Source organism: Paramisgurnus dabryanus, chromosome 1 (genome assembly GCF_030506205.2).
Source record: "Paramisgurnus dabryanus chromosome 1, PD_genome_1.1, whole genome shotgun sequence".
NCBI classification, from domain to species: Eukaryota; Metazoa; Chordata; class Actinopteri; order Cypriniformes; family Cobitidae; genus Paramisgurnus; species Paramisgurnus dabryanus.
The window spans coordinates 54,663,057-54,683,818 of NC_133337.1; the positions used below are offsets into that span (position 1 = coordinate 54,663,057).

Below are 20,762 nucleotides of genomic sequence, written 5' to 3' on the forward strand. Positions count from 1 at the left end.
CTTAGTGTAATATGATATACATACTGTTTTCCATCATTTGTCAAAGATTATTTTGAAAACAGCTGTTTGCAGCATATGTCAGGACAAATATTACTAAAACGCATTAAAATTTACATTTACAAATAACGAATAAAATGAGATTTTGAAATGATCATTTTGTTTTTGGATGATTACGCTTACATGCCATCAAGGTGGATAAAATATGTAATATTTCTCATTCTTTGGCGCAATTGGCGGTTACACCATTTGACATTTTCAGGTCCACTCAGTCTTAACTTTCATAAAAATGGTGCAAATTTATTGCATAAAATTAACAAACACACTAAGTGCACTTAAATAAACCTGGTGTGTGCCTTTAAAACAAGTTTTTTTTTACTACTTATAAAAAAAATTGTTTTTGCGACTGACACATATACACAAATTACAGCATGTGCATAATAAAAAGTGCACGTTTGAAAGATATGTACATATTAGTATTAAGATCTCTTTGAAGGGTACTGCCCCAGTGGCAGCTATAGGACAATTTTTTCTGACAATGTACATGCTCAATATTAACCTAAATACAATAACACATGGTACAGTGTCATTTCATAGGGTGAAACGATCTTATACACTCTTATGAACTTGTAAAAGGTCTATGAATTAGAAAAGCGTACACCTGCACTGCAGCCTTTCCAAACACACCTGCTGCTCATGAAATGGCATTCACTCAGCATGCATCTAACCAAGGCTCAAATAACAAAACCAGCAGGGCTCTCACACACACACACACACAAGTGAAAGATATAGACTTCCAAACACAATTTATTCTTCACATGATATACAATTGGTAACTTGGGTCTCATTTTTTTGCATATAACTGACATCTGCACCTTAAAATTAGGTAAAAGCTGTGGTTTATGAAAGGTGGTTAATGTAGATTCTTATTTAATCCTGATTACACACCCATAAATTACCTTTTCAAGTCACTTCTTTTGTCCTCCCTGTGGATCAAGCTTAATGGTTAAGCTGGAAGCCATTCTAGTACTAATAAAACCAGGACAAAGATATTTCACAAGACCACTCTAGATTTCAGGACAAATAACTAGTGCCTATTCGCACACGCTTAGCAGAAGTGACATCACCAACTATTACTACATCTGATCCAAACAGCTGTGGAATCACCCTTTTATTACACAATAAATGTGCTCAAAATGCTCTACTATGCAAAAAAGCCCAAATCAACAACAAATTCCTTAAGTTTTAATACAACTTTTCCACAATAGCCTGAATTTCAATCTTATATTTCCATTTTATACAGTGATAAGGCTGTGGGTCACAAGAGATTATACCTCTTCAAGGTTGGTTTTGATAGGGTTAAGGAAAAATTGAAAGCAACCAACCACAAACTTGCATAGGAAGCAAAAAAAGGGCATGTAAACTTATATTTCTTAAGACATTGACATTCAAAAACGTATAGAATACATTGCAAAGTTAATTTGTAATAATGACAAACATGAAGTGCACCTACTATACCACAATGTGTCGAGTGATTTGCGGTTTTAAATTTTAGGATTTAAGAAATTTTGTACAGTTGAGTTACCACAATGGATCATATTTATTAAAATGGGTGCTGAAGTAAACTCATTCTGTATTAATACAGAAGCATGCATCACTTGTCACACAGGATTCTTAAGCTTTGTCAGCTGAATTTAAACTGGAAAGCACCATAAAAGGATTTACATTACATTTGTTAGCAAATCAAGCACATTTATTAGGGCTGCAAATTAATGCTTTTTAATTATTCAGAAAAGCATATGTTTGAATTCTAATGGAGAAAACAAGCTTTCTCATCTGGATTTGGCACTTAAGTACATAAGGGCTTTTTCCAGGATAGGGCTTAAGTCAAGACTAAAAAGCTGAAAACAGCTTGCACTCAAATATATCAGTGCTATTGTTTTGTCTCAAAGTGCATACCAGTTTTTTGCAAGGTATGTTTGTAAAAACTACTTAAATGCAAATGACCTAGCCCTGGATTAATCTAGACCCTGTCCGGAAACGAGGGCCCTATTGAATATTTAAGTCAAATTAAGCTTCAGGCAAATCTGGATGACAAAATATAGAATGGCCATATTTTAAGCATAACGTGATTCATATCTATAAAGAATTACAGTAGGCCTACTTTAGATGAGGAAAAACACTCTTGAACGATCACCGAACTGATGTAACATAACATTCTCCACGCAAAAAGTGCCGCAGTAAGCTCCAGACAATATAGATTAAAGTCAGAGTTATTGACGACTCTCAATCTAATACCAGATTACTTGTGAATTACCCAGCTAATCAGCTCTTTTGCCAAGTCCCATTACTAGTTAACTTGCACTGATTTACTTTTGCCAGGGGCTGTGTATACCTTAAAAGGTTCATTGAAAAATCAGAAATGGTTCTACATCACTGCAGCAAAGATCCCCTTTAGAACTTTTCATTTTAAGAGGGTATCGTACCATCAGCTATGGGAAAAAAATGTTCCACAAAAAGGATTTTTACAGTTAAGGTTTCTTTTAGAAACCTTTGGGTGAAAGTTTCTTTGGAGAAACAAAAGTGATTATTCTACGGCATAGTATGCGGCTTATGAGCACGTTTTAAAGAGTTCAATTGTTTTTAAGACGTTTTGATGCAGCAGGTGAATAAATTTTTACTTACGATACTCCTATACAAACACAACGCAAAGCAGCTCCACATAGAAAGGCGTTGAGACATTAAACATGCATGCGCGACGCATATAGGACAGGGAAACCAGTAAAGGCTGTAAACATTGACAGTAGATGCATCACAATGGGCGTTTTCGACGTTACGCGCTGCACAGACTGTCGGCCTATGACAATCAAGTATCGCGAGAGCGGTTTGCCTTCTAGACGCTCTCGCGGTACTTTGATATCAAAGCCGGTCGCTCTGCGCAGCGCCGCATGAAGTCGAACACACCTAGAGAGAGCGTTAACCGAGCTAGGCTGGATACAGGATAACGCGTACAAAAACATGTTTATACCATCATCTGCAACCATATGATATTAATCCACTTAAACCTCCAATACACTTACCAGTGCTCATTGTTACCCATGGAGGTTTGTAATGCCCAATGCCATAAACGCCTCTTGATCCTCATTAAGACTCGCACCGCTGAGCCATTATCGCAATCTTCACCCACCGATGCTAACGCGTTTATGCCAGGCGAATTTAAAAAGAAACCGGTTTCGCCAAGGATGTGTACTTCAGAGAAGTCGATATAGCATATGCTGTAGATTCGCCAAAGAACGTAGTGCGCAGGCTGGCGGGCGTATGCATGCGCGGGTGTTGCCGTACGGCCGTGATGCGCTCGTGCGTATTTGCCTCAGCACCATCTGCACGAGCCGACTGATGCCTGCAGCACAGCGGACATCTGGGAAATGAAGTTTGTTTGAGAGACAGATTAAACGAGGACAGCAATAAATAGACCAAAAAAAGATTCATTATTTGCCTTTATTATTAGTAGTAGTAGAATTTAAACGTCGTATATCAAAATTTAATTGCGGGTGAAAACGTAAAAACAAAAGTGAAAGTCAACGTTTCAGATTTAGAAAATTAGACAAGAGAATTTGTGTTGTGAGCAGCTGCACAAGTGGGTACCAAGTAAATACACGAAGAAAACTGACGCCATCTAGTGTTAAAAGTATGCCCTTTAAAAAAAATGTTATGGTAAATCTGTGGGTTTTTGATAATCCTGTTCAGTATTCTTATTTTGACAACTAGTGTCAGGCAAATACTAACTTACAAGATTAACAGTTATATCACAATGCAGAATGGAAACAGCATAGTTTTAACATTTGATATTAAGTCACTGGACAAAAAAAACACAAGTAAGAAGAAAATACATTTTATTACTTTACATAGCTTACATAGTCATTTATATTACTTCGTTGTATTTATTTAAAACAGGCAACAGCTGGTTAGATTAAACAACCTCAGTAAGTGTTATTAAACCCTACTTTATTACACAGATAGTCCATGAGGTCCTGCAATAAGGAGACCACACAAATGTTGTCATGTTACATATTGTCTCTTCCAGTTAATATACGTTACAGACCAATAAACTTCTTACCTTAATCTTTCGCATTTGACCTAAAGCCACATCATCAAGGAGCTCCACGTTGATGTCATCTTTATTGTCCTCTGAAAGGAACAAAGTCTTGAAGGAAGCAGAGGACTTTCATGTTAAAAGCTATACATGGTAAACTTCAATGTTTCTGTAAACACCACCATACTCACATCTCCATGGGACGTTACTATTGTGGCTGAAGCCATCATTTCATCACCAACAGAACGACTTGCTTGTCTGCTCAATAAAGTGGCAGCATGTTTAGCAACACCTCAATTCAAATCTGAGACCATTTACGTTCAACCACATCCAGATTTGAATAGCAATTACCTTGATTTACCTCCCAATCCCAACTTTTGGTCACTTGGTTTCATAAGCCGGCTTTGGGTTCTTTTTCCACTGATAGTTGAGGCACATCTGTAAGAGTTAACAATTTACACCAGTCCGCCCCACACACATACCCATGACAAACAACAAAAGCATTGCAATAACATTAAAGGTTCACCTCAGACTTCCTGTACTTTGACTGGAGTGAAGGGTCTTCTTTGTGCCTTTCTGTAAAAACAAACCTTAAGTCAACCTAAAGAACCACTTGGCATTTAAGACCAAGAAATGGCAGGGCTGTACCTTTGGAACATCCAATGCAGTACTTTTGTTCGAAGTTGATGATTTGTGTTGCATACCCATGTCACTCTGTCCTAAAAGTAAAAAAAAAAAAGTAGACTAAGGCTTGGATTATCAAGATGTAAACATTAATTTGTATATTGTTGTTAAACCTTTCTTGCTTGGCTTCCGAGTTAGAGGTTTTCGAAATTCTGGAGATCCACACTGCAAAGAAAAGTATTTCATTCGAAGCTGTTATCTGAAGCAAACACCAGATGGCACCAAAAACCTGTTTTACCGTAATTGCCATGGTGACCTCGCCGACGGATGTGTCGCGATCTGAAATACATTAAACGGTAAAAAATATAAGAAACCCATAAACACACACATACACGGAAAACGGACCCTTAATGTCCTACCACTCATGAGATCTTTTATCAGCGTTGTGTGAAGTGACTGTGGCATCTTCATCAACTCTACTTTGAAGACCCGATCTACAGTTGCCAGAAGTTTGTTCAGATTGGTCTCCATTTCATTTATCCGATCATGAGCTGTTCCGATACAAAATGTTGGCTTGATTATGGGTTTAATACATTTTAAATCGACCGCATTTACACTTAACCGGAAGTTCAAGAGATCACTGACCTTCCTTTTCAAATTGTTGGATGAACAGTTCTTTTCTTTTGTTTAGTTTGATCTTGTGGTCATAACTTTGTTGCCCATCAGGCTGACCATCTGAATTCTGACTGACTTTTCTCGTTCTTCGTGGAGCCATGACAGTAGAAATAAAAACACGTCCAGATTTTAATCTTAAATAACATCACAAACAACTGCCCAGGTGCTTACTGTTTAGCTTAATTAGCCATGCAATTAAGTAGACTAGTTGCCCACTGCGAAGTTTAGTGATAACAAAACATCAACTAAACAAAAACGTATTGTTTTAATGCTTGAGATGTGTTTTATGTTGGTTTTATTTAACTCGCTAAAGGTAAACGCCGAGCTGAATCGCGTTGCTGAGATACGTCAACGAATCGGCCATATTAGACCGGGCGGGAATAAGCACACAAGTGAACGGGGACATGCGTTTTATCTGGTTGAAAAGTACAACAACGTGTACATTTCTGAAACGATTTCATTAATTTACGATCTAAGTTTTATTATTTTTAAGCTTGATATTTAGATATAGCCAAATATTAATTGACATTAGAAATTGTGAAAACTCCCACTTGGTTACTATGGAAACGTAAACCTTCATTTTGCTTTTTATACTTTTATAGTAAGCAAAGGATACAGATCTACTCCAAAAATATAATTAAAGAGACAATATATAATAAATACTTCATGGAATTGGTAAACATTTATGTGTTATGGGGAAATTATAATACTGTGCATTTATGCCTAATACAATATGCACCGTTTTGATTTTTTTTCTTTCAGTATTTCATATCTTGTTCCTTCAATGGAGGGATGTTCCTAGAAATATTAAGCCGAAATAGCTTGACAAGCATGAGTTTTGCACTTATGACAAAATAGTCTGTCTAAATATCGATATTGTAAATACAGGCGAAACTCTTTGGATAAACTATACTCCACGTAGTTAGTAAACCAGTGAAATCTACGAGGAAATGTTAACATTATTTTGTTTATTACGAGGAAATGCTCCACTGCTCGCTTCTTGCCCGGTCAAATATGGCGGCGGCACCGGTGTCTAGGCAGCGTTTATTTTGCGTCATATGTCGGCGACAAATTTGATTGTCAGACATGTGAGTGATGTTTTGATTATCACATGTAAATTTTCTTTAAAGTATGGACGGAATAGTCGATGATATTGCGGACAGCGGTGGAATAGAAGTGATTATTCAAAATGAGCCGGGCAAAACAGCGCCATGTTGTCCACATGGTATGAGATAAATTTTACTTAAGCATTTTATTACATGATTCTAAATATGACCATATCATATACGTTGTTTGCGCAGGACCAGCTCTGTTATTTGAGAAAACAGGTAATGGAGAAGAGAAAGGAAGGAGATTCTACGCGTGTTCTGCTTGTCGTGACAGAAAAGACTGCAATTTCTTCCAGTGGGAAGACGAGAAGGTTGGACTTTTGTATTTATGACTATGCTAGCACACTTATGTTTTGTTGTCAGACTGTTTCATATAACACTTTTGCTTTGGCAAAGTAGTTGTCTGACGCTTTCTTTAATGAAATGAATAACTTACCAGAAACATACTTGAGCTGTTCAACAAAGTAATAACTTGATACAAAACAAAAGCCTCCTTTAGATGTGAACCAATAAACAACTAATTAAAAAAGGCCATTTGTGAACTTTAGTAGAGATTGAACTGATGAGTTTAATTCATGCTTCAGATATCAGAGGCAAGGATGCTTGCCAGAGAAGAGCAGATCCGCTCCAAGATGCCTTCTTTTACTCACCATGAATACTGCTCAAGGTAAACAATTTTACTGTATACATCAATGCACATTACACACAAATGTAGAGAGCTTAAACTAGGGGTGTCAAACTCATTTTAGGCTGAGGGCCGGGTGGAAAATAAAGCCACGAAGTGAGGGCCGGATAATTTTTTTTAAACCTTAGTGTGCTGATAATTGTGTTAAAATTAACTAAACAAACCAATTAATTAGTTTGTTTAGCAAGAAAACTAGAGAAACTCACAGCTCTGTGAAAACTACATTTCATAAGGTCACACTCATACTGTACATACTATACACACAAATTTACTTATGTACAAAACCCACTGGCCTTAGGTTGAAAAGCTTTAATTTAACTTCTTTTGCCTTAATGCCAAAATTATTTATAAACCATTCACTTTTCTTTGGAATATATTTGTAATAAGAACAGTCATTTAGAAAATGAAAATGCTAGATGGGGCAGTGGCCCAAACCAAAAATGGCACTATGGGGGGTGGTACTATTATTTTGGTTTTAATGAAGTATTGTAAATATGATGTGTTATATTACTGGCATCAACTTAGACAAGTGATTATAATGGGAAATATAATAACAAGAATTAAAGTGTGACAATCTGCTAAATATTCAATATGTTGATGGAGCTTTGAATCCATGTTTGCAATGTTAAACTGCCTTTAGCAGCCTCTCTTTCCGTTCTCTGTTGTTGTTTTTTTTGAAGGCATTTGTGTTTTTTGTATTTTTTGTCTACAAAGTGTGCCAACAACAGCAAATGTAGTGTTTATATTAACTTAGATCTGATCGGGAACATTAAATTGATTAGACAAGCATTGTAACATTAATACTAAGAATGTGGATGTTTTGTTGTTTGCTTGCTAAGTTGTTAGCACTTTTAGAACACCTACAGCAAATCATTACCAGAAGAAATACATAAACAAACTTACAAATTACTAATTCTGCCGTTTAACAACTAATATAATGTAATGAATCTACCTGTTAATGCAACGAACTTTGAAAACTGTCGTCTTCGCTCTCCAGGCAGAGAGTGGACACAGAGATGCTGCGGAGCGGTCGGGAAAACACGAAGTGGATCACCGGAATCAGTGGATCTTAAGCGGAGCAGTAACAATAAAACGGCAAGATTTTTGGGCACCGTGTTTAGTCTATGTTCCGCGTTTTGCTGCTTTCCGCAAGTCTCTCCTATTAAAAAAGAACTAGACACCCACCTGAAAGGGTTTTTTAAATATGTATTTAATATTTAATAAAACTGTATAAATCATCATGCGGGCCGGATTGGACACCTTTGCGTGCCGTATCCGGCCCGCGGGCCGCATGTTTGACACCCCTGGCTTAAACAAATGCTGCAAATTGTTTTCTGTTGAAATTGCATTTGATCTTACAGTAAAATCTCAACGAATAAACTGGTATTAAAAGGGCCTTCCTTAAACTTTCTTGTCATTCGATTGTTTGGTTTACAGATTTCGAGAGATTGTTGCTCTGCCACTGGAGCAGAGAAGATTCTGTGTGGATTGTCAGCTGTTGATGCTTCCCGGTGAATGGGAGAATCACAAAAACCACAGAGCACTTTCTGAGGACATCACAGTGCAGCGGCTGAAAAGGCCCAGTCTCTTACTGCGTCCTCTGGAGAACAAGAAGAGCAATGCACAATACTTGTTTGCAGATCGGAGCTGTCATTTCCTACTGGATATGCTGGCGGAGTTGGGCTTCCAGAAAATTCTCTGTGTGGGAACACCACGGTAAGTCTGAGTTTTTACTGTTACTGGTGGAAAATATGTCTTGGGAATCTTATTATTAGCCCATGTTCATTATTAAACTGCACATTTTAGAATACTTTGGCTCGGTTTCGCTGACAAGGCTTAAAGTTCCCTTGAAATCAAAACTGACAATTCTTTATTTTTACATGCATGTTGTGCACTCTGACTTACTACATCAGCACCAAACATGTGTCCTGAACGCACGAGTCCTACATTGAGCACCACGTGCACATAGGCATGATTAATACCTGAGAAACCACACCTCCCCCATTCACTTGTATGTGTTTATGAGGTGCTCATGCTTTGGACCAATGTGGCGGCTCCGTTGATGTTCTCGCGCATGCATCATGATGCTGTCGTGCTTTGGCCCATTAACAAAAGCTACTTAAATGATGTCCTACACTCCAAAATATACTTTCTTAGTATTTTTGTCTTGTTTTTAGTAAAAATATCTAAAAATTCTTAAATCAAGATTTATTTTCTTGATAAGCAAAATGACCTAAGAAAATAAGTCTAGTTTTTAGACAAAAAATACAAAATTGACATGAATTTTTCGCTTAAAACAAACAAAAATATCTACTAATGGGGTGAGAAAATTTAGCTTGAATTAAGAAAAAAGAAATCTTATTTTAAGTTTTTTTTTTCACCCCATTGGCAGATATTTTTGCTTGTTTTAAGCACAAATTCCCTTCAATTGTATATTTTTTTGTCTAAAAACTAGACTTATTTTCTTAGGTCATTTTGCTCATCAAGAAAAAGCATCTTAATTTAAGAATTTTTAGATATTTCTACTGAAAACAAGACAAATATACTAAGTAAGAAAGTCATTTTTTGCAGTGTAATTTATCTAAGCCCTGTCAGTGAAACCAGGTCATTGAGATTACAAAATATATAATGAAAAATCGACGATGGGCCGTTGAATTATTGGAATATAATGCACACCCAAGGTGGTAATGCCGTTACACTGCGGGTGTGCATTATTTTCAAATAATTCAAAGGATCGTATTCAGTTATACCTTTTATACCACGGTTACCACAAAAGTTGCCCTGGTGGTTATTTTAAGACATTTGAAAGGTTAGGTGTGCGTTTTACAGAAAAATAATCAACACCCATGGAACAATTTTCAACCAATCAGAATAAAGCATTCAACAGACCTGTGGTATAAAACTGAAATATCCAATAGTGTGTCCAAAGTTTTTAATTCAATTTAAAATATTAAAATATTAGATAGAATGTATGATTCAAATCATATTTCTACTAGGACTGTCAAACAATTAATCACGATAAATTGCATACAAAATAAAATTTTAGCCATTATAGGGAGTATGCAAATATGGAAACAAAGATGTTTGGTTTAATGTTGTAAATATAAGGACTTGATATGTGGATCCAAATAAAATAAGAAAATATTAATACCCACACATTCATGTATATATTTAGGAAATATTTACATGTGAATATGTATTTATTTACTGTATATTTTTATATATAAATGAAAAAAATATATATTTTATATACATTTTTGTAAGTTTATGTTTGTGTGTATTTAAATATACATAATACAGAGTACACACACATATATTATGCAAACAAACTATTATTTTGCATGCGATTAGTCGTGATTAATCGTTTGATGGCACTCATTTCTACATTTAACTTTGCAACTGAATTATTCTCTTATCAATTCACAGATTACATGAGTTAATAAAGTTGAGGAACATGGAGGGCAAGAGTCATACCATGAAGAGTTTATTGCTGGATATTGATTACAGGTACAGTTAACACAAAGCTTAATACTGTACTTGTATCCAAACAAATACAAAGTTAAAGAGCCATAAAACAAATACCTTTTAAGGGGTATTCTTAAAGACATTGATTTTATTTTGTCCAGGTGTACTCTGTTTCTACAATATTTTTACCATATTGAGCATACAGTTTAAAATTGTAGACTAAAAATATTAAATATATCATTACTTTTTATTGCTTAGTTGCTCTGATTATAGTGGTGATCAGAAAGGTGATCCTGTATGTAATGGGCTCTGTATAAGCAAAGAATATTTGATTAAAGGCTGAGTTCACAAATCTCCATATGACGATGGCCTACATGTTTGTCTCTGGGTGCAAAGAAGCGAAAGGCAGGGTAGAGAGGTTCAGTAAACTGATGATGTGCTCTGTCAAACACAGGCATTTGAAATGCTGAAAACTCCTGCAGCATTCTCATATTCTCAGCATCATAAAATGCCACACGGCCCTTCGTATAGTTTACAAATACTCCCACCCTGTTCGGTGCTGCACGAGCTGATGTGACGGGAAGCGTCACGTGTCGATCGTTGTGCCAAGCCGTGAGGTGCCCTTCTTGAAACTCGAGACTCCATGAGCACCTGTTACGTCCAAGTTTGGCTGCTTTGTCCCGCCCTCTTCTCTGTATGCTGCCGTAAGCCACGCCCACAGCCCATGCTGGACAGCAATGCACATCCACCTCCCAATAGTGCTTACCGGTTTTTATGGCAAAACAGCTCAAGGCACAATATAGCTGATCAAACCTCAGAGGGTCATCGGGAACAGAGCCGTCCTCCCCGGAAAGGCACATGCCTCGTCCTTCTGTTGTCACCTTGATTTGTTTGTGGCAGCTCTGTTTGTCAATTGCCACAATAGAGAAATCTGTGAAGGTGAAATACAGGAACAGTAGAATTATTCCAATCATTCTTTCTTTTAAGCATTTAGCTAAACCTTGCTATCTTAATAGATGTATACTAGATTTATTTGCATGAACTGATACCCAGCAGTAGACTCTTTCTTTGGAGCTGGGCTTTCAGATCTTTGGAGATGTTCCTAAGAGTCTTCATAAGCTTGTGGACCCTCTCCTCATTCATTTTGATCTCCTCTTCAGCTGGGTCCAGCTTCTTACGACAGTTTGTCATCCTGGTCATACATGGTTTGTAATTACAAATGCATGCATATTAAATGTTGACTTAAATCCAAATATCTGAGACCACCAAAGAAAAGTGTTTCATTTTTACAATTTAAAGTTCCATTGTGTAGATTTTTAGCTGTATCTAGTGGTGAGACAAAAAGAGTTCTTCTTAAAATATATAAACATACAATATATTAAGTTAAAAACAGACCCTCTGCTTAAAAAACAAAAAAAATTTCTTCCTTTGGTGTTTCTTCAAAAACACCAAATTTTGAGCAAAAAGCTGAGATAACTCCATATTTGTGAAGGACTTTTGATAGAGAGCAGATTCAGAGCGATTATTAAAACGTACACAGACATACAGCTGTTTGCCCTAGGGCGCTACTTCTGGGTTTTATAAGTTGCGAATAATAGCGTTTTTGCAGAAAGCCGGAAATACTAGTCATTGGCAGGGAAGTGTTTTCTCTTAATTGACAACAAGTTAACTCGTCAATGACGGGGAAAGTGTTAACTGCTGTTTAAAAGAATAGGCAAAGCCATTCAGTTTTGATACGTTATATATATTTGGATAAAATAAAAATGGCCTTACTTAAAATCCTCAGGAAACAGCTGAAAGTAGAAGCAGAAAACAATATATGTGATTAACAAAATGATTATGACAAAGGAACAGTGTATTCGTTTATGAGCACCACTTTTGTCTGAAGGCATACTTGCTTCAGGGACTCTGCTGGGCTCTCCTGGGCCGATTGCATAGTGCTGATGTGTTTCTGCAAGAGAACGATATGTTGATTCCAGTCTTGAAGAATTCGGGTTAGTTTACCGCTGGTCTCCCTGCGGTCTTGCTCTATCATGTCCAAAACAGCCCGTTCATCCTCCTGCAAAGCCATGTGCAGAGCCTCATAGCACTCCTGTATTCGCTGCTTCATCGTCTCTGAACTCGTCTGCAGCAAATATGAATGTGTCAGTGTACAATACATTTCCATTAGGTAACTGTAGTTGAAGGGATAGTTCACCCAAAAATGAAAATAATGTCATTAATGACTTACCCATATGTCATTCCAAATTCGTAAGACCTCCGTTTATCTTCGGAACACAGTTTAAGATGTTTTAGATTTAGTCTGAGAACTTGTTGACCCTTCATTGAAAATCTATGTACGGTATACTGTCCATGTCCAGAAAGGTAATAAAAACATCATCAAAGTAGTCCATGTGACATGTTAGAATGTGTTGAAGCATCGAAAATACATTTTGGTCTAAAAATAACAAAAATTACGACTTTATTCAGCATTGTCTTCTCTTACGCGTCTGTTTTGAAGCGTATGCACGGGACTAAAGTCACATGATTGCAGTGACGTGGCTGACGTACGACACGGCTGACGTGTTATCTGGTGCGCCCCAGCTGTTTTTTTTTTGTGCACCCAGGCTTCGTTTACAGTCTGAGGGAGACGCATGCTGCAAGTTTGGAAAAAACAAACTTCGCAAACAAGTCTGAGGATAACACGTCAGACGCGTCACTGCAGTCACGTGACTTTAGTCTCACGCATGCGCTTCAAAACAGATGCGGAAGAGAAGACAATGCTGATTAAATTCGTAATTTTTGTTATTTTTAGACCAAAATGTTTTTTCGAGTCTTCAACACATTCTAACTGACCCATTGATATCACATGGACTATTTTGATGATGTTTTTTATTACCTCTCTGGACATGGACAGTATACCGTACATAGATTTTCAAAGAAGGGTCAACAAGCTCTCAGACTAAATCTAAAACATCTTAAACTCGAAGATAAACGGCAGTCTTACGAGTTTGGAACGACATGAGGGTGAGTCATTAAAGGGATAGTTCACCCAAAAATGAAAATTCTGTCATAATTTACTCACTCTCATGTTGTTACAAACCCTCATACATTTCTTTGTTCTGATGAACACAAAGGAAGATAGTTTGAGAAATTTTTGTTATCAAACCGTTAATGGACCCCATTCACTTCCATAGTAGGAAAAAAGAATACTATGAAAGTAAATGGGGTCCCTGAATGCTTTGGTTACAAACATTTCTTGAAATATCTTCCTTTGTGTTCATCAGAACAAAGAAATATATACAGGTTTGTAACAACATGAGGGCGACTAAATGATGACAGAATTTTCATTTTTGGGTGAACTATCCCTTTAATGACATTATTTTCATTTTTGGGCGAACTATCCCTTTAAATGTGCAATGTGTAACTTTTAGAAGGATCTCTTATAATCTACCGCCGCCATGTTTCTACAATAGCCCTAAATGGACAAACTGCTCTACAGAGCGCGTTTCGCCGCTACATTGTACATGTTTGTCCTGTGGCAGCTACCATAGCTTCTCATTGCAATTACTTCTCTTTGAAATTGAGATTGGTTGCAATTCGCAACCTCACACCACTAGAGGTTGCTAAAAACCCACATTACACCTTTAATGCATTAGCCACTAAAAATTAGCAATATTTTATAAAAACTTACATTCAGGTTGGTTTGACGCTTTTTAATAGATTCTAGATGAGCTTCTGCTTTCTTTCTTTCCTTCTTTAATTCTTCCAACCAGACTGGCATCTGTGTTTACAAGAATATTTGTTGGTGTTTTATTACATTTGTCACTTTATTACATGCACGTCTTTTAAATAATGCTTATGTTTTAGCCTGTTAGTACACGTTCAGTCTTGCAATTGTAGGTTGTCCATATTAGTCAGTGGCCTTAGAATCACGTTAACACACTTTGTGTACAGAAAATGTTTTTTTTATTACCTCTGAAGGTTTGGGAGACATTCCTGATGGTTTTCTGATTAGTTTCGGAGAGCGTGGAAAGGGCTGTTGTGCCCCAGAACGAGTCTCAGTAGCACAACAGAAGGATCCGACATCTTCTGATAGAGGAATAAAGTCCTCCTCGGCCATCTCTTTCAATTCTGAAAACAAACTTTCAAACTGTGGAAGTTGTATTGATTTTCAGTTTCTTCATCTTTATTTAGGCAATAGCATAAATAACAGTAATTTTCAGTTCTCATATCACTACTGCATTACCTACAGTGCAAAACCAAGAAGATCAGCATTAAGCTAATAGGAAATACACACTAGTTCCTTCTAACTACTTCAGATGGTTAACGTGCAAAAAGCCTTTAAAATCTTTAAAAATCAGATGCCAAATTGAACAATAATATCAGTGAACTGATTGAGCCATTCTGATTGTGCTTAACATATTCACATGAATGCATTTGGCTGATGGATTTATCCAAAACAACTCGCAGTGCATTATTTTACTCAATATGTATGTTTTCCGGGAATCAAACCTGTACCAGCTGGCTACAGGAATACATATAAACTGTTTATTCAATATAACAATTGTACTCCCTATATCAAATGCTTTAAAAGTTGCATGTCTTTTTGTTAAATCAGCTTTTGCACTTAATATCCTCTAAAATAAAGTCATTCAGGAATAAAAATGATACATACTCTGTGTGTTATGTTGTCCTGCAGTCACTTCTGAAGGTTTTCTCTGGAATGTGTAAAAAAAAAAGGTGTGCAGCTTTATAACATGCCAAAGCCTGCTGGAACTGTGTGTATGTCTATGCGTGTACACTTTTGTGGGTTTGTGTATGCAGCATTCATATCTGATTGACAGGATTATGTCTGTTCTAGACTTGCTGACCTGCAGGGTTTAGAAATGAAGGCAGACATTTTTGTAAAGCTGCTGACTGCTGTCATGTGCATGTTTACACTTGCATTTATTTAGTTGTGCATTGCAAGCAAACTTCTCTGATTTGTTTTCTTAGATACTGCCAGTTTTATGGGCAAGATGAGTTCTGCCACTATAATATGTTCAACCATCACTTCTTTAACAAGGTAAGAAAACGGCCACCTTTGATATCTAATGTGGTCACCGTGCACATGCTAAGTAATAAAGATAGACCACTGTTGTGCAGGAAGCGGTTACGTTTTTTGAAGAGTTTCTGTCTGAAGAGGGCGGAGACAAAGTTGTCATGGTAACAGACCCTCCATTTGGAGGCCTAGTGAAGCCATTGGCCAATAGTTTCATTCGGATATCAATGACTTGGAAAAAAAGTCTAAATAAAGGTATGTAGGATTGCATGTGTCTCTACACTGCAAAAAAAATGACTTTCTTACTTAGTATTTTTGTCTTTTTTTCAGTACAAATATCAAAAAATTCTTAAATTAAGATGCATTTTTTTGACGAGCAAAATAACCTAAGAAAATAAGTCTAGTTTTTAAACAAAAAATATACAATTTAAGTGATTTTTTTGTTAAAACAAGCACAATTATCTGCCAATTGGGTGAGAAAAAAAAATCTTGAATAAGTTGACTTTTTTTTCTTAAACACTTAATTCAAGAAAAGTTTTCTCATCCCATTGGCACATATTTTTGCTTGCTTTAACCACAGTTTCACTTAAATTGTATATTTTTGGTCTACAAGCTAGACTTATTTTCTTAGGTCATTTTGCTCATCAAGAAAATACATCTTGATTTAAGAATTTTTAGATATTTCTACTGAGTATCATTTTTTCAGTGTATGTCACTTATTTAAGCATGTATTATTAATTTTGATTTAAAGAAATTGAAATGTTAAGCACAATGTTAAAATAACGTTTAAATGTGTCTTTTGAAGTCATACATTTTTGTTATTTTATTAGTCTGTTACTGACATCTTACATTTTATTGAAAAATCCTGAAGGTTTTCATTTTTGGGTGGATAATTTTTTTATTAATTGCTTTGTGATTCACAAACACTGCTTTATTTAATCGATTATTTTACAAAAAAGAAATTTAAACATATACAAAAGCATCAGTATTACAAAGAGGATACATATCTAAATAATAGTTTAGATGGCTGTAAGAAAAAATATTTTTACCTGTTGCCTTTAGAGAGCGGTGCGGGTGAGCTGCCAATGATCTGGATATTCCCATACTTCTTTGAATCACGTATCCTTGAGTGCTTTCCCTCATTCTGTATGCTGGACTACCAGGTATTATAGCAGTGCTTCTTAAACTTTTCTGCACATGCGCATTCCTTCATGGCTCCCCAAAGAAATTTCATAACATGAAACTGAAATTTCAAACTTTGAATTTGAATGAAACAAAACATATTGAATTATACAATGTAGCGCTGTTGGTTGGTTGCTATATTTTTCTGAGGTTTGATTACATAGAATTTTTTATAAATTAATGCATTTTTATAAAATTTTATAAACCACCATACCCCCCAAGAACCATCTTACACCCCCAGTTTGGGAAATACTATATTATTCATATAATTTATATCAAACAAACTGTGAATAAAATGGTGAATATAGCAAAGTGTTTTTATTTCCAGGTCGATTATGATAACCACCCTCTATATAAACATGGAAAGACCGGCCGTAAACAGTCACCTGTTCGACTTTTTACCAATCTGAGTCCCAAAGATATCATTCTACCAGTGGATGAGGGCTATAGGTACACGTGAAGCACAATCCTTCCTAAACATGCACTTAATTTTGAGAAATTCAAGCATTAATTAAGAGCTTATGTGTGTGATTATTTCCTATACATGTTTTAAATTGTATTGAGATGGGTTGAATTTTCTCTTCTTTTTTTATCTCTTCTCTCAGATTTTGCAGTGTTTGTGAAAGGTATGTCTCTGTAGGAAACAAGCACTGCCCAAAGTGTAAGACATGCCCATCAAAGGTAAGTGAGCAGACACAACACATTTTCAATTGGTTTTCAATTACCAATACCAGCAAATAAATATTATTTACAGTCAGACAGGATTTTTTATTATTAAAGGGATAGTTCACGCAAAAAAATGTGAATTCTGTCATCATTTACTCACCCTCATGTTTTTACAAACCTGTATTAATTTTTTTATTCTGATGAACACGAAGGAAGATATCTTGAGGAATCTTTGTTACCAAACCGATCAGTAGCCCCGTTGTCTTGACCAGTAGGAATAAAGAACACTATGAGGCTGTTTACACTTGGCATTAACATGCGTTTTCGTCGATCGGATCACAAGTGGACGACGTTAATGCCAGGTGTAAACGGTGTTCAAAACGTTTTGAACGCGACCACTTTCGACCACTTTCAACCACATCCAGAGGTAGTCGAAACCACTTTCGATCGGATCGCTTTGGAGTTGCGGAACGCAAATGTGGTTGAATGTGTTCGAACAGCCACACGCGACCGCCTTCTCTCTGCCCATTTATCTAATCTGAGGTATTAAACACAAGTTTTACGGCTTTTTTTTACTTCTGGCGGGAACATACGGTGAACAGCGCTATCTTTAGCCTTTCATTGATAAAACTACTGCGGGTGTTCTCCGTAGTTTCGTTATGAAAGCGTGAAAGTTGCGCGATCCTATTTCATCAATTGCGCTGAAAATTCAGAGAAAGCTCCAAAATACAAACGTACAGAACTCTGTGCAGCATGTTTACTTGCTAAACAAGCAGCGGACTCGGACATAATATTAGTTTCCATATAAACTCATAATTACTCCTGCTCGCGTTTGAATGACAGCTGAGAGACTCGCCCACCGTCTCACAGACCGTCCCCTCACAGTATTCAGGACAGAAGGGGTCGAAAGTGGACAAAAGAGATGGGTTTGAATACCAGGTGTAAACGTAATGTGTCTCTCTCGTCCACTTGTGATCCGATCGATGAAAACACATATTAATACCAAGTGTAAACAGCCCCTATGAAAGCCAATCTCTGATCAGTTTGGTTACGAACACAAATGAAGATATTCTGAGGAATGTTTATCAGAACAAATAAATGTATACTGGTTTGTAACAACATGAGAGTGAGTAAATGATGACAGAATTTTCATTTTTGGGTAAACTATCCCTTTAAATATAGTAGTGTCCAATAACAGTAAATGCTAAGATATTCAGATCTATGTTAGCACCTTTGAGGTGACTTGGTACATTAATAAGCCTTTTGTTGCTATTGATACGAGTAGTTTAATAAAAGTTCTATTAATTTAAAAATCATAGTGCTAATAGGAGAAAAATACTAAGTGCACTGAATATGTATGTTTTAACTGACAGGATGGACGAGAATGGAGACACTGTGATGAATGCGGACGGTGTGTTAAGCCTTGTAAGCATTCAGATTGTGTATTAATGATATATTTGATGTTTTCTATACTTATTTCACTTTCTCACTACCTGCTTTCTGCTGTCTCCAGCGTGGCGACATTGTTCCTCATGTGGTCACTGTGCTCTCCCTGATCACCCTTGTGGCCGGAGCAAAACCGGCTGTTTCAACTGTGGCAGCCAAAAACACAAATTTAGAGCCTGCCCTAAAAAACACAATAAGCAGTGAGTAACAATTCATACAGATTACACACAAAAAAATACAATTATTGATTACAACACAAATGTGCCGAATGAGTATCACCATCTCAAAAGTACTATATGCAGATCATATACTACACATGCTAACAGTGATTTGGCCTATAAACATGCATGAAACCATAAAGAAATATTATTTAATCTTTATTTATATTAAATCTTCTCTAATGTTTTCTCTCTAAAGTTTTTAGTTTTTTTGTTATGACTTGTTCCTACATACCATAAATAATACCAAGAAACTGAGAATAAAAAGCCATCAGGAATTTAGGCAAACTGGTTTTTCTTGACCGACTGTTTTTAAGAAAACGCAAAACATATAATTACAAAGCCACAGTTCCTAATCTATTAAATATTTTCTGTTTTTAGAATGCATGTGGAAGTTGGCCGTGGAGCTTCATGCGTGTTAAAACATGCTGCTAAGAAACCCACTGCTAAAAACAAGAAGAAGAAAAGAGTTAGATGATGTGTCTCACACACAGACAGATCATGTGCATCATGGAAATTTTGGTTTTGAGGCTGCTAAATATTGCATCACACAATCACGAAAGTGTGAGGTGTAGATGCTATACAGTACATACCTGAAAGTTATTTTATACAGACGGTACATGCAGTCTCTGCATTTATTTTACAAGCATGTAGTCTGTGATAAGGCGTAGTACCATATTGAAAATCAACAAGTTTATGACACTAGGCACCTTCTCAGGGCAGTTGTGTGAAAATAACCAACAGTGTCTGGTATAACCATTCAAAGAGGGGTTGTTCGTGTTGGATCAAGCAGTGCATAAAACCTTTAAATGCATTCACTGTAACCAATACTATTAGAATGGATCTCATATTAAAGGGACACTGCAATTTTTTAAGAAAATTTTTCCAACTCCCCTAGAGTTAAATATTGATTTTTACCGTTTCGGAATCCATTCAGCTGATCTCCGGGTCTGTCTGTACCACTTTTAGCATAGCTTAGCACAATCCATTGAATCTGATTAGACCATTAGCATCGCGCTAAAAAATAACCAAAGAGTTTCTATATTTTGCCTATTGAAAACTTGACTCTTCTGTAGTTACATCGTGTACTAAGAAATTAAAAATGTTCTAGGCCGATATGGGTAGGAACTATTCTTTCATTCTGGTGTAATAATCAAGGACTTTGCTGCTGTAACATGGCTGCAGGAGACGCAATGATATTATGCAGCAGCCGAAAATAGTCCCCTTAGTAACTTTTAATAGCAGGAAACTATTTTCGGGAACTGCGTCATATCATTGCTGTCCATGGTACATCAGCAAAGTCCTTGATTAATACGCCAGAATGAGAGAGTATAGTTCCTAGCCATATCTGCCTAAAAATCACAACTTTAAATTTTCTGTCAGTCCTAGTACACGATGTAACTATAGAAGAGTCAAGTTTTAAATAGAAAAATATTGAAACTCTTTGGTTATTTTTGACCGTGATGCTAATGGTCTAATCAGATTCAATGGATTGTGCTAAGCTATGCTAAAAGTGCTAGCGCCGGACCTGGAGATCGGCTGAATGGATTCCAAAACGGTAAAAATCAAATGTTTAACT

General features: G+C 36.4%; 4 protein-coding genes across 6 annotated transcripts in view; 1 reads left to right on the forward strand and 3 right to left on the reverse strand.

The window, feature by feature from the left end:
• The window catches only part of ablim2 (actin binding LIM protein family, member 2), a 73,527-nt gene extending 70,166 nt beyond the window's left edge, over window positions 1–3,361 (reverse strand). Inside the window, exon 1 of the transcript XR_010521256.2 lies at window positions 3,078–3,361. The gene's annotated coding sequence lies outside the window, so the exon portion shown is untranslated. The remainder of the gene's footprint in view (window positions 1–3,077) is intronic.
• Window positions 3,362–3,873: 512 nt separating this feature from the next.
• On the reverse strand, window positions 3,874–5,512 carry cdca9 (cell division cycle associated 9). The gene is made up of 10 exons (XM_065242813.1): window positions 5,360–5,512; window positions 5,134–5,265; window positions 5,013–5,053; window positions 4,888–4,939; window positions 4,739–4,809; window positions 4,617–4,666; window positions 4,442–4,528; window positions 4,282–4,348; window positions 4,115–4,201; window positions 3,874–4,028 (listed from the first exon to the last, which is right to left on the reverse strand). Exons 1-10 carry the CDS (start codon window positions 5,487–5,489, stop codon window positions 3,978–3,980), a joined length of 768 nt encoding a protein of 255 aa, XP_065098885.1. The 5' UTR covers window positions 5,490–5,512; the 3' UTR covers window positions 3,874–3,977.
• A 949-nt stretch (window positions 5,513–6,461) lies between these two features.
• Window positions 6,462–20,052, forward strand: zcchc4 (zinc finger, CCHC domain containing 4). Of its 3 annotated transcripts, none has more exons than XM_065242359.1 (13): window positions 6,462–6,614; window positions 6,691–6,809; window positions 7,083–7,165; window positions 8,621–8,899; window positions 10,610–10,690; window positions 15,626–15,695; window positions 15,761–15,926; window positions 16,734–16,834; window positions 17,182–17,303; window positions 17,459–17,534; window positions 18,893–18,944; window positions 19,033–19,165; window positions 19,565–20,052. In XM_065242359.1, exons 1-13 carry the CDS (start codon window positions 6,521–6,523, stop codon window positions 19,659–19,661), a joined length of 1,473 nt encoding a protein of 490 aa, XP_065098431.1. In that variant the 5' UTR covers window positions 6,462–6,520; the 3' UTR covers window positions 19,662–20,052. The 3 variants fall into 3 exon arrangements, with proteins under 3 accessions (XP_065098431.1, XP_065098432.1, XP_065098433.1); XM_065242360.1 differs by having other exon boundaries at window positions 15,776–15,926; XM_065242361.1 differs by lacking the exons at window positions 17,182–17,303; window positions 17,459–17,534; window positions 18,893–18,944; window positions 19,033–19,165; window positions 19,565–20,052 and having other exon boundaries at window positions 15,776–15,926; window positions 16,734–16,843.
• Window positions 10,655–14,918, reverse strand: LOC135720315 (probable E3 ubiquitin-protein ligase TRIML1). Its single transcript, XM_065242362.2, has 6 exons — window positions 14,604–14,918; window positions 14,322–14,411; window positions 12,543–12,773; window positions 12,422–12,441; window positions 11,698–11,840; window positions 10,655–11,579 (listed from the first exon to the last, which is right to left on the reverse strand). The coding sequence occupies exons 1-6, from the start codon at window positions 14,748–14,750 to the stop codon at window positions 10,981–10,983; spliced, it is 1,230 nt and encodes a 409-aa protein (XP_065098434.1). The 5' UTR covers window positions 14,751–14,918; the 3' UTR covers window positions 10,655–10,980.
• Window positions 20,053–20,762: the final 710 nt, after the last annotated feature.

Bases quoted from the DNA above. Each gene is read 5' to 3' on its own strand.
- cdca9 (XM_065242813.1), bottom strand. From the start codon at position 5,489: ATGGCTCCACGAAGAACGAGAAAAGTCAGTCAGAATTCAGATGGTCAG. The intron at 4,810-4,887 runs GTTTAACAACAA...TTTTACTTTTAG, and splicing joins TCGGAAGCCAAGCAAGAAAG to GACAGAGTGACATGGGTATG. The intron at 4,029-4,114 runs GTAAGAAGTTTA...TCCTTATTGCAG, and splicing joins GTCAAATGCGAAAGATTAAG to GACCTCATGGACTATCTGTG.
- zcchc4 (XM_065242359.1), top strand. From the start codon at position 6,521: ATGGACGGAATAGTCGATGATATTGCGGACAGCGGTGGAATAGAAGTG. The intron at 15,696-15,760 runs GTAAGAAAACGG...TAATAAAGATAG, and splicing joins ACCATCACTTCTTTAACAAG to ACCACTGTTGTGCAGGAAGC. The intron at 17,304-17,458 runs GTACACGTGAAG...CTCTTCTCTCAG, and splicing joins CCAGTGGATGAGGGCTATAG to ATTTTGCAGTGTTTGTGAAA.
- LOC135720315 (XM_065242362.2), bottom strand. From the start codon at position 14,750: ATGGCCGAGGAGGACTTTATTCCTCTATCAGAAGATGTCGGATCCTTC. The intron at 12,442-12,542 runs GTATGCCTTCAG...TTCTACTTTCAG, and splicing joins CAGCAGAGTCCCTGAAGCAA to CTGTTTCCTGAGGATTTTAA. The intron at 11,841-12,421 runs GTAAGGCCATTT...ATGTATGACCAG, and splicing joins CTGTTTCCTGAGGATTTTAA to GATGACAAACTGTCGTAAGA.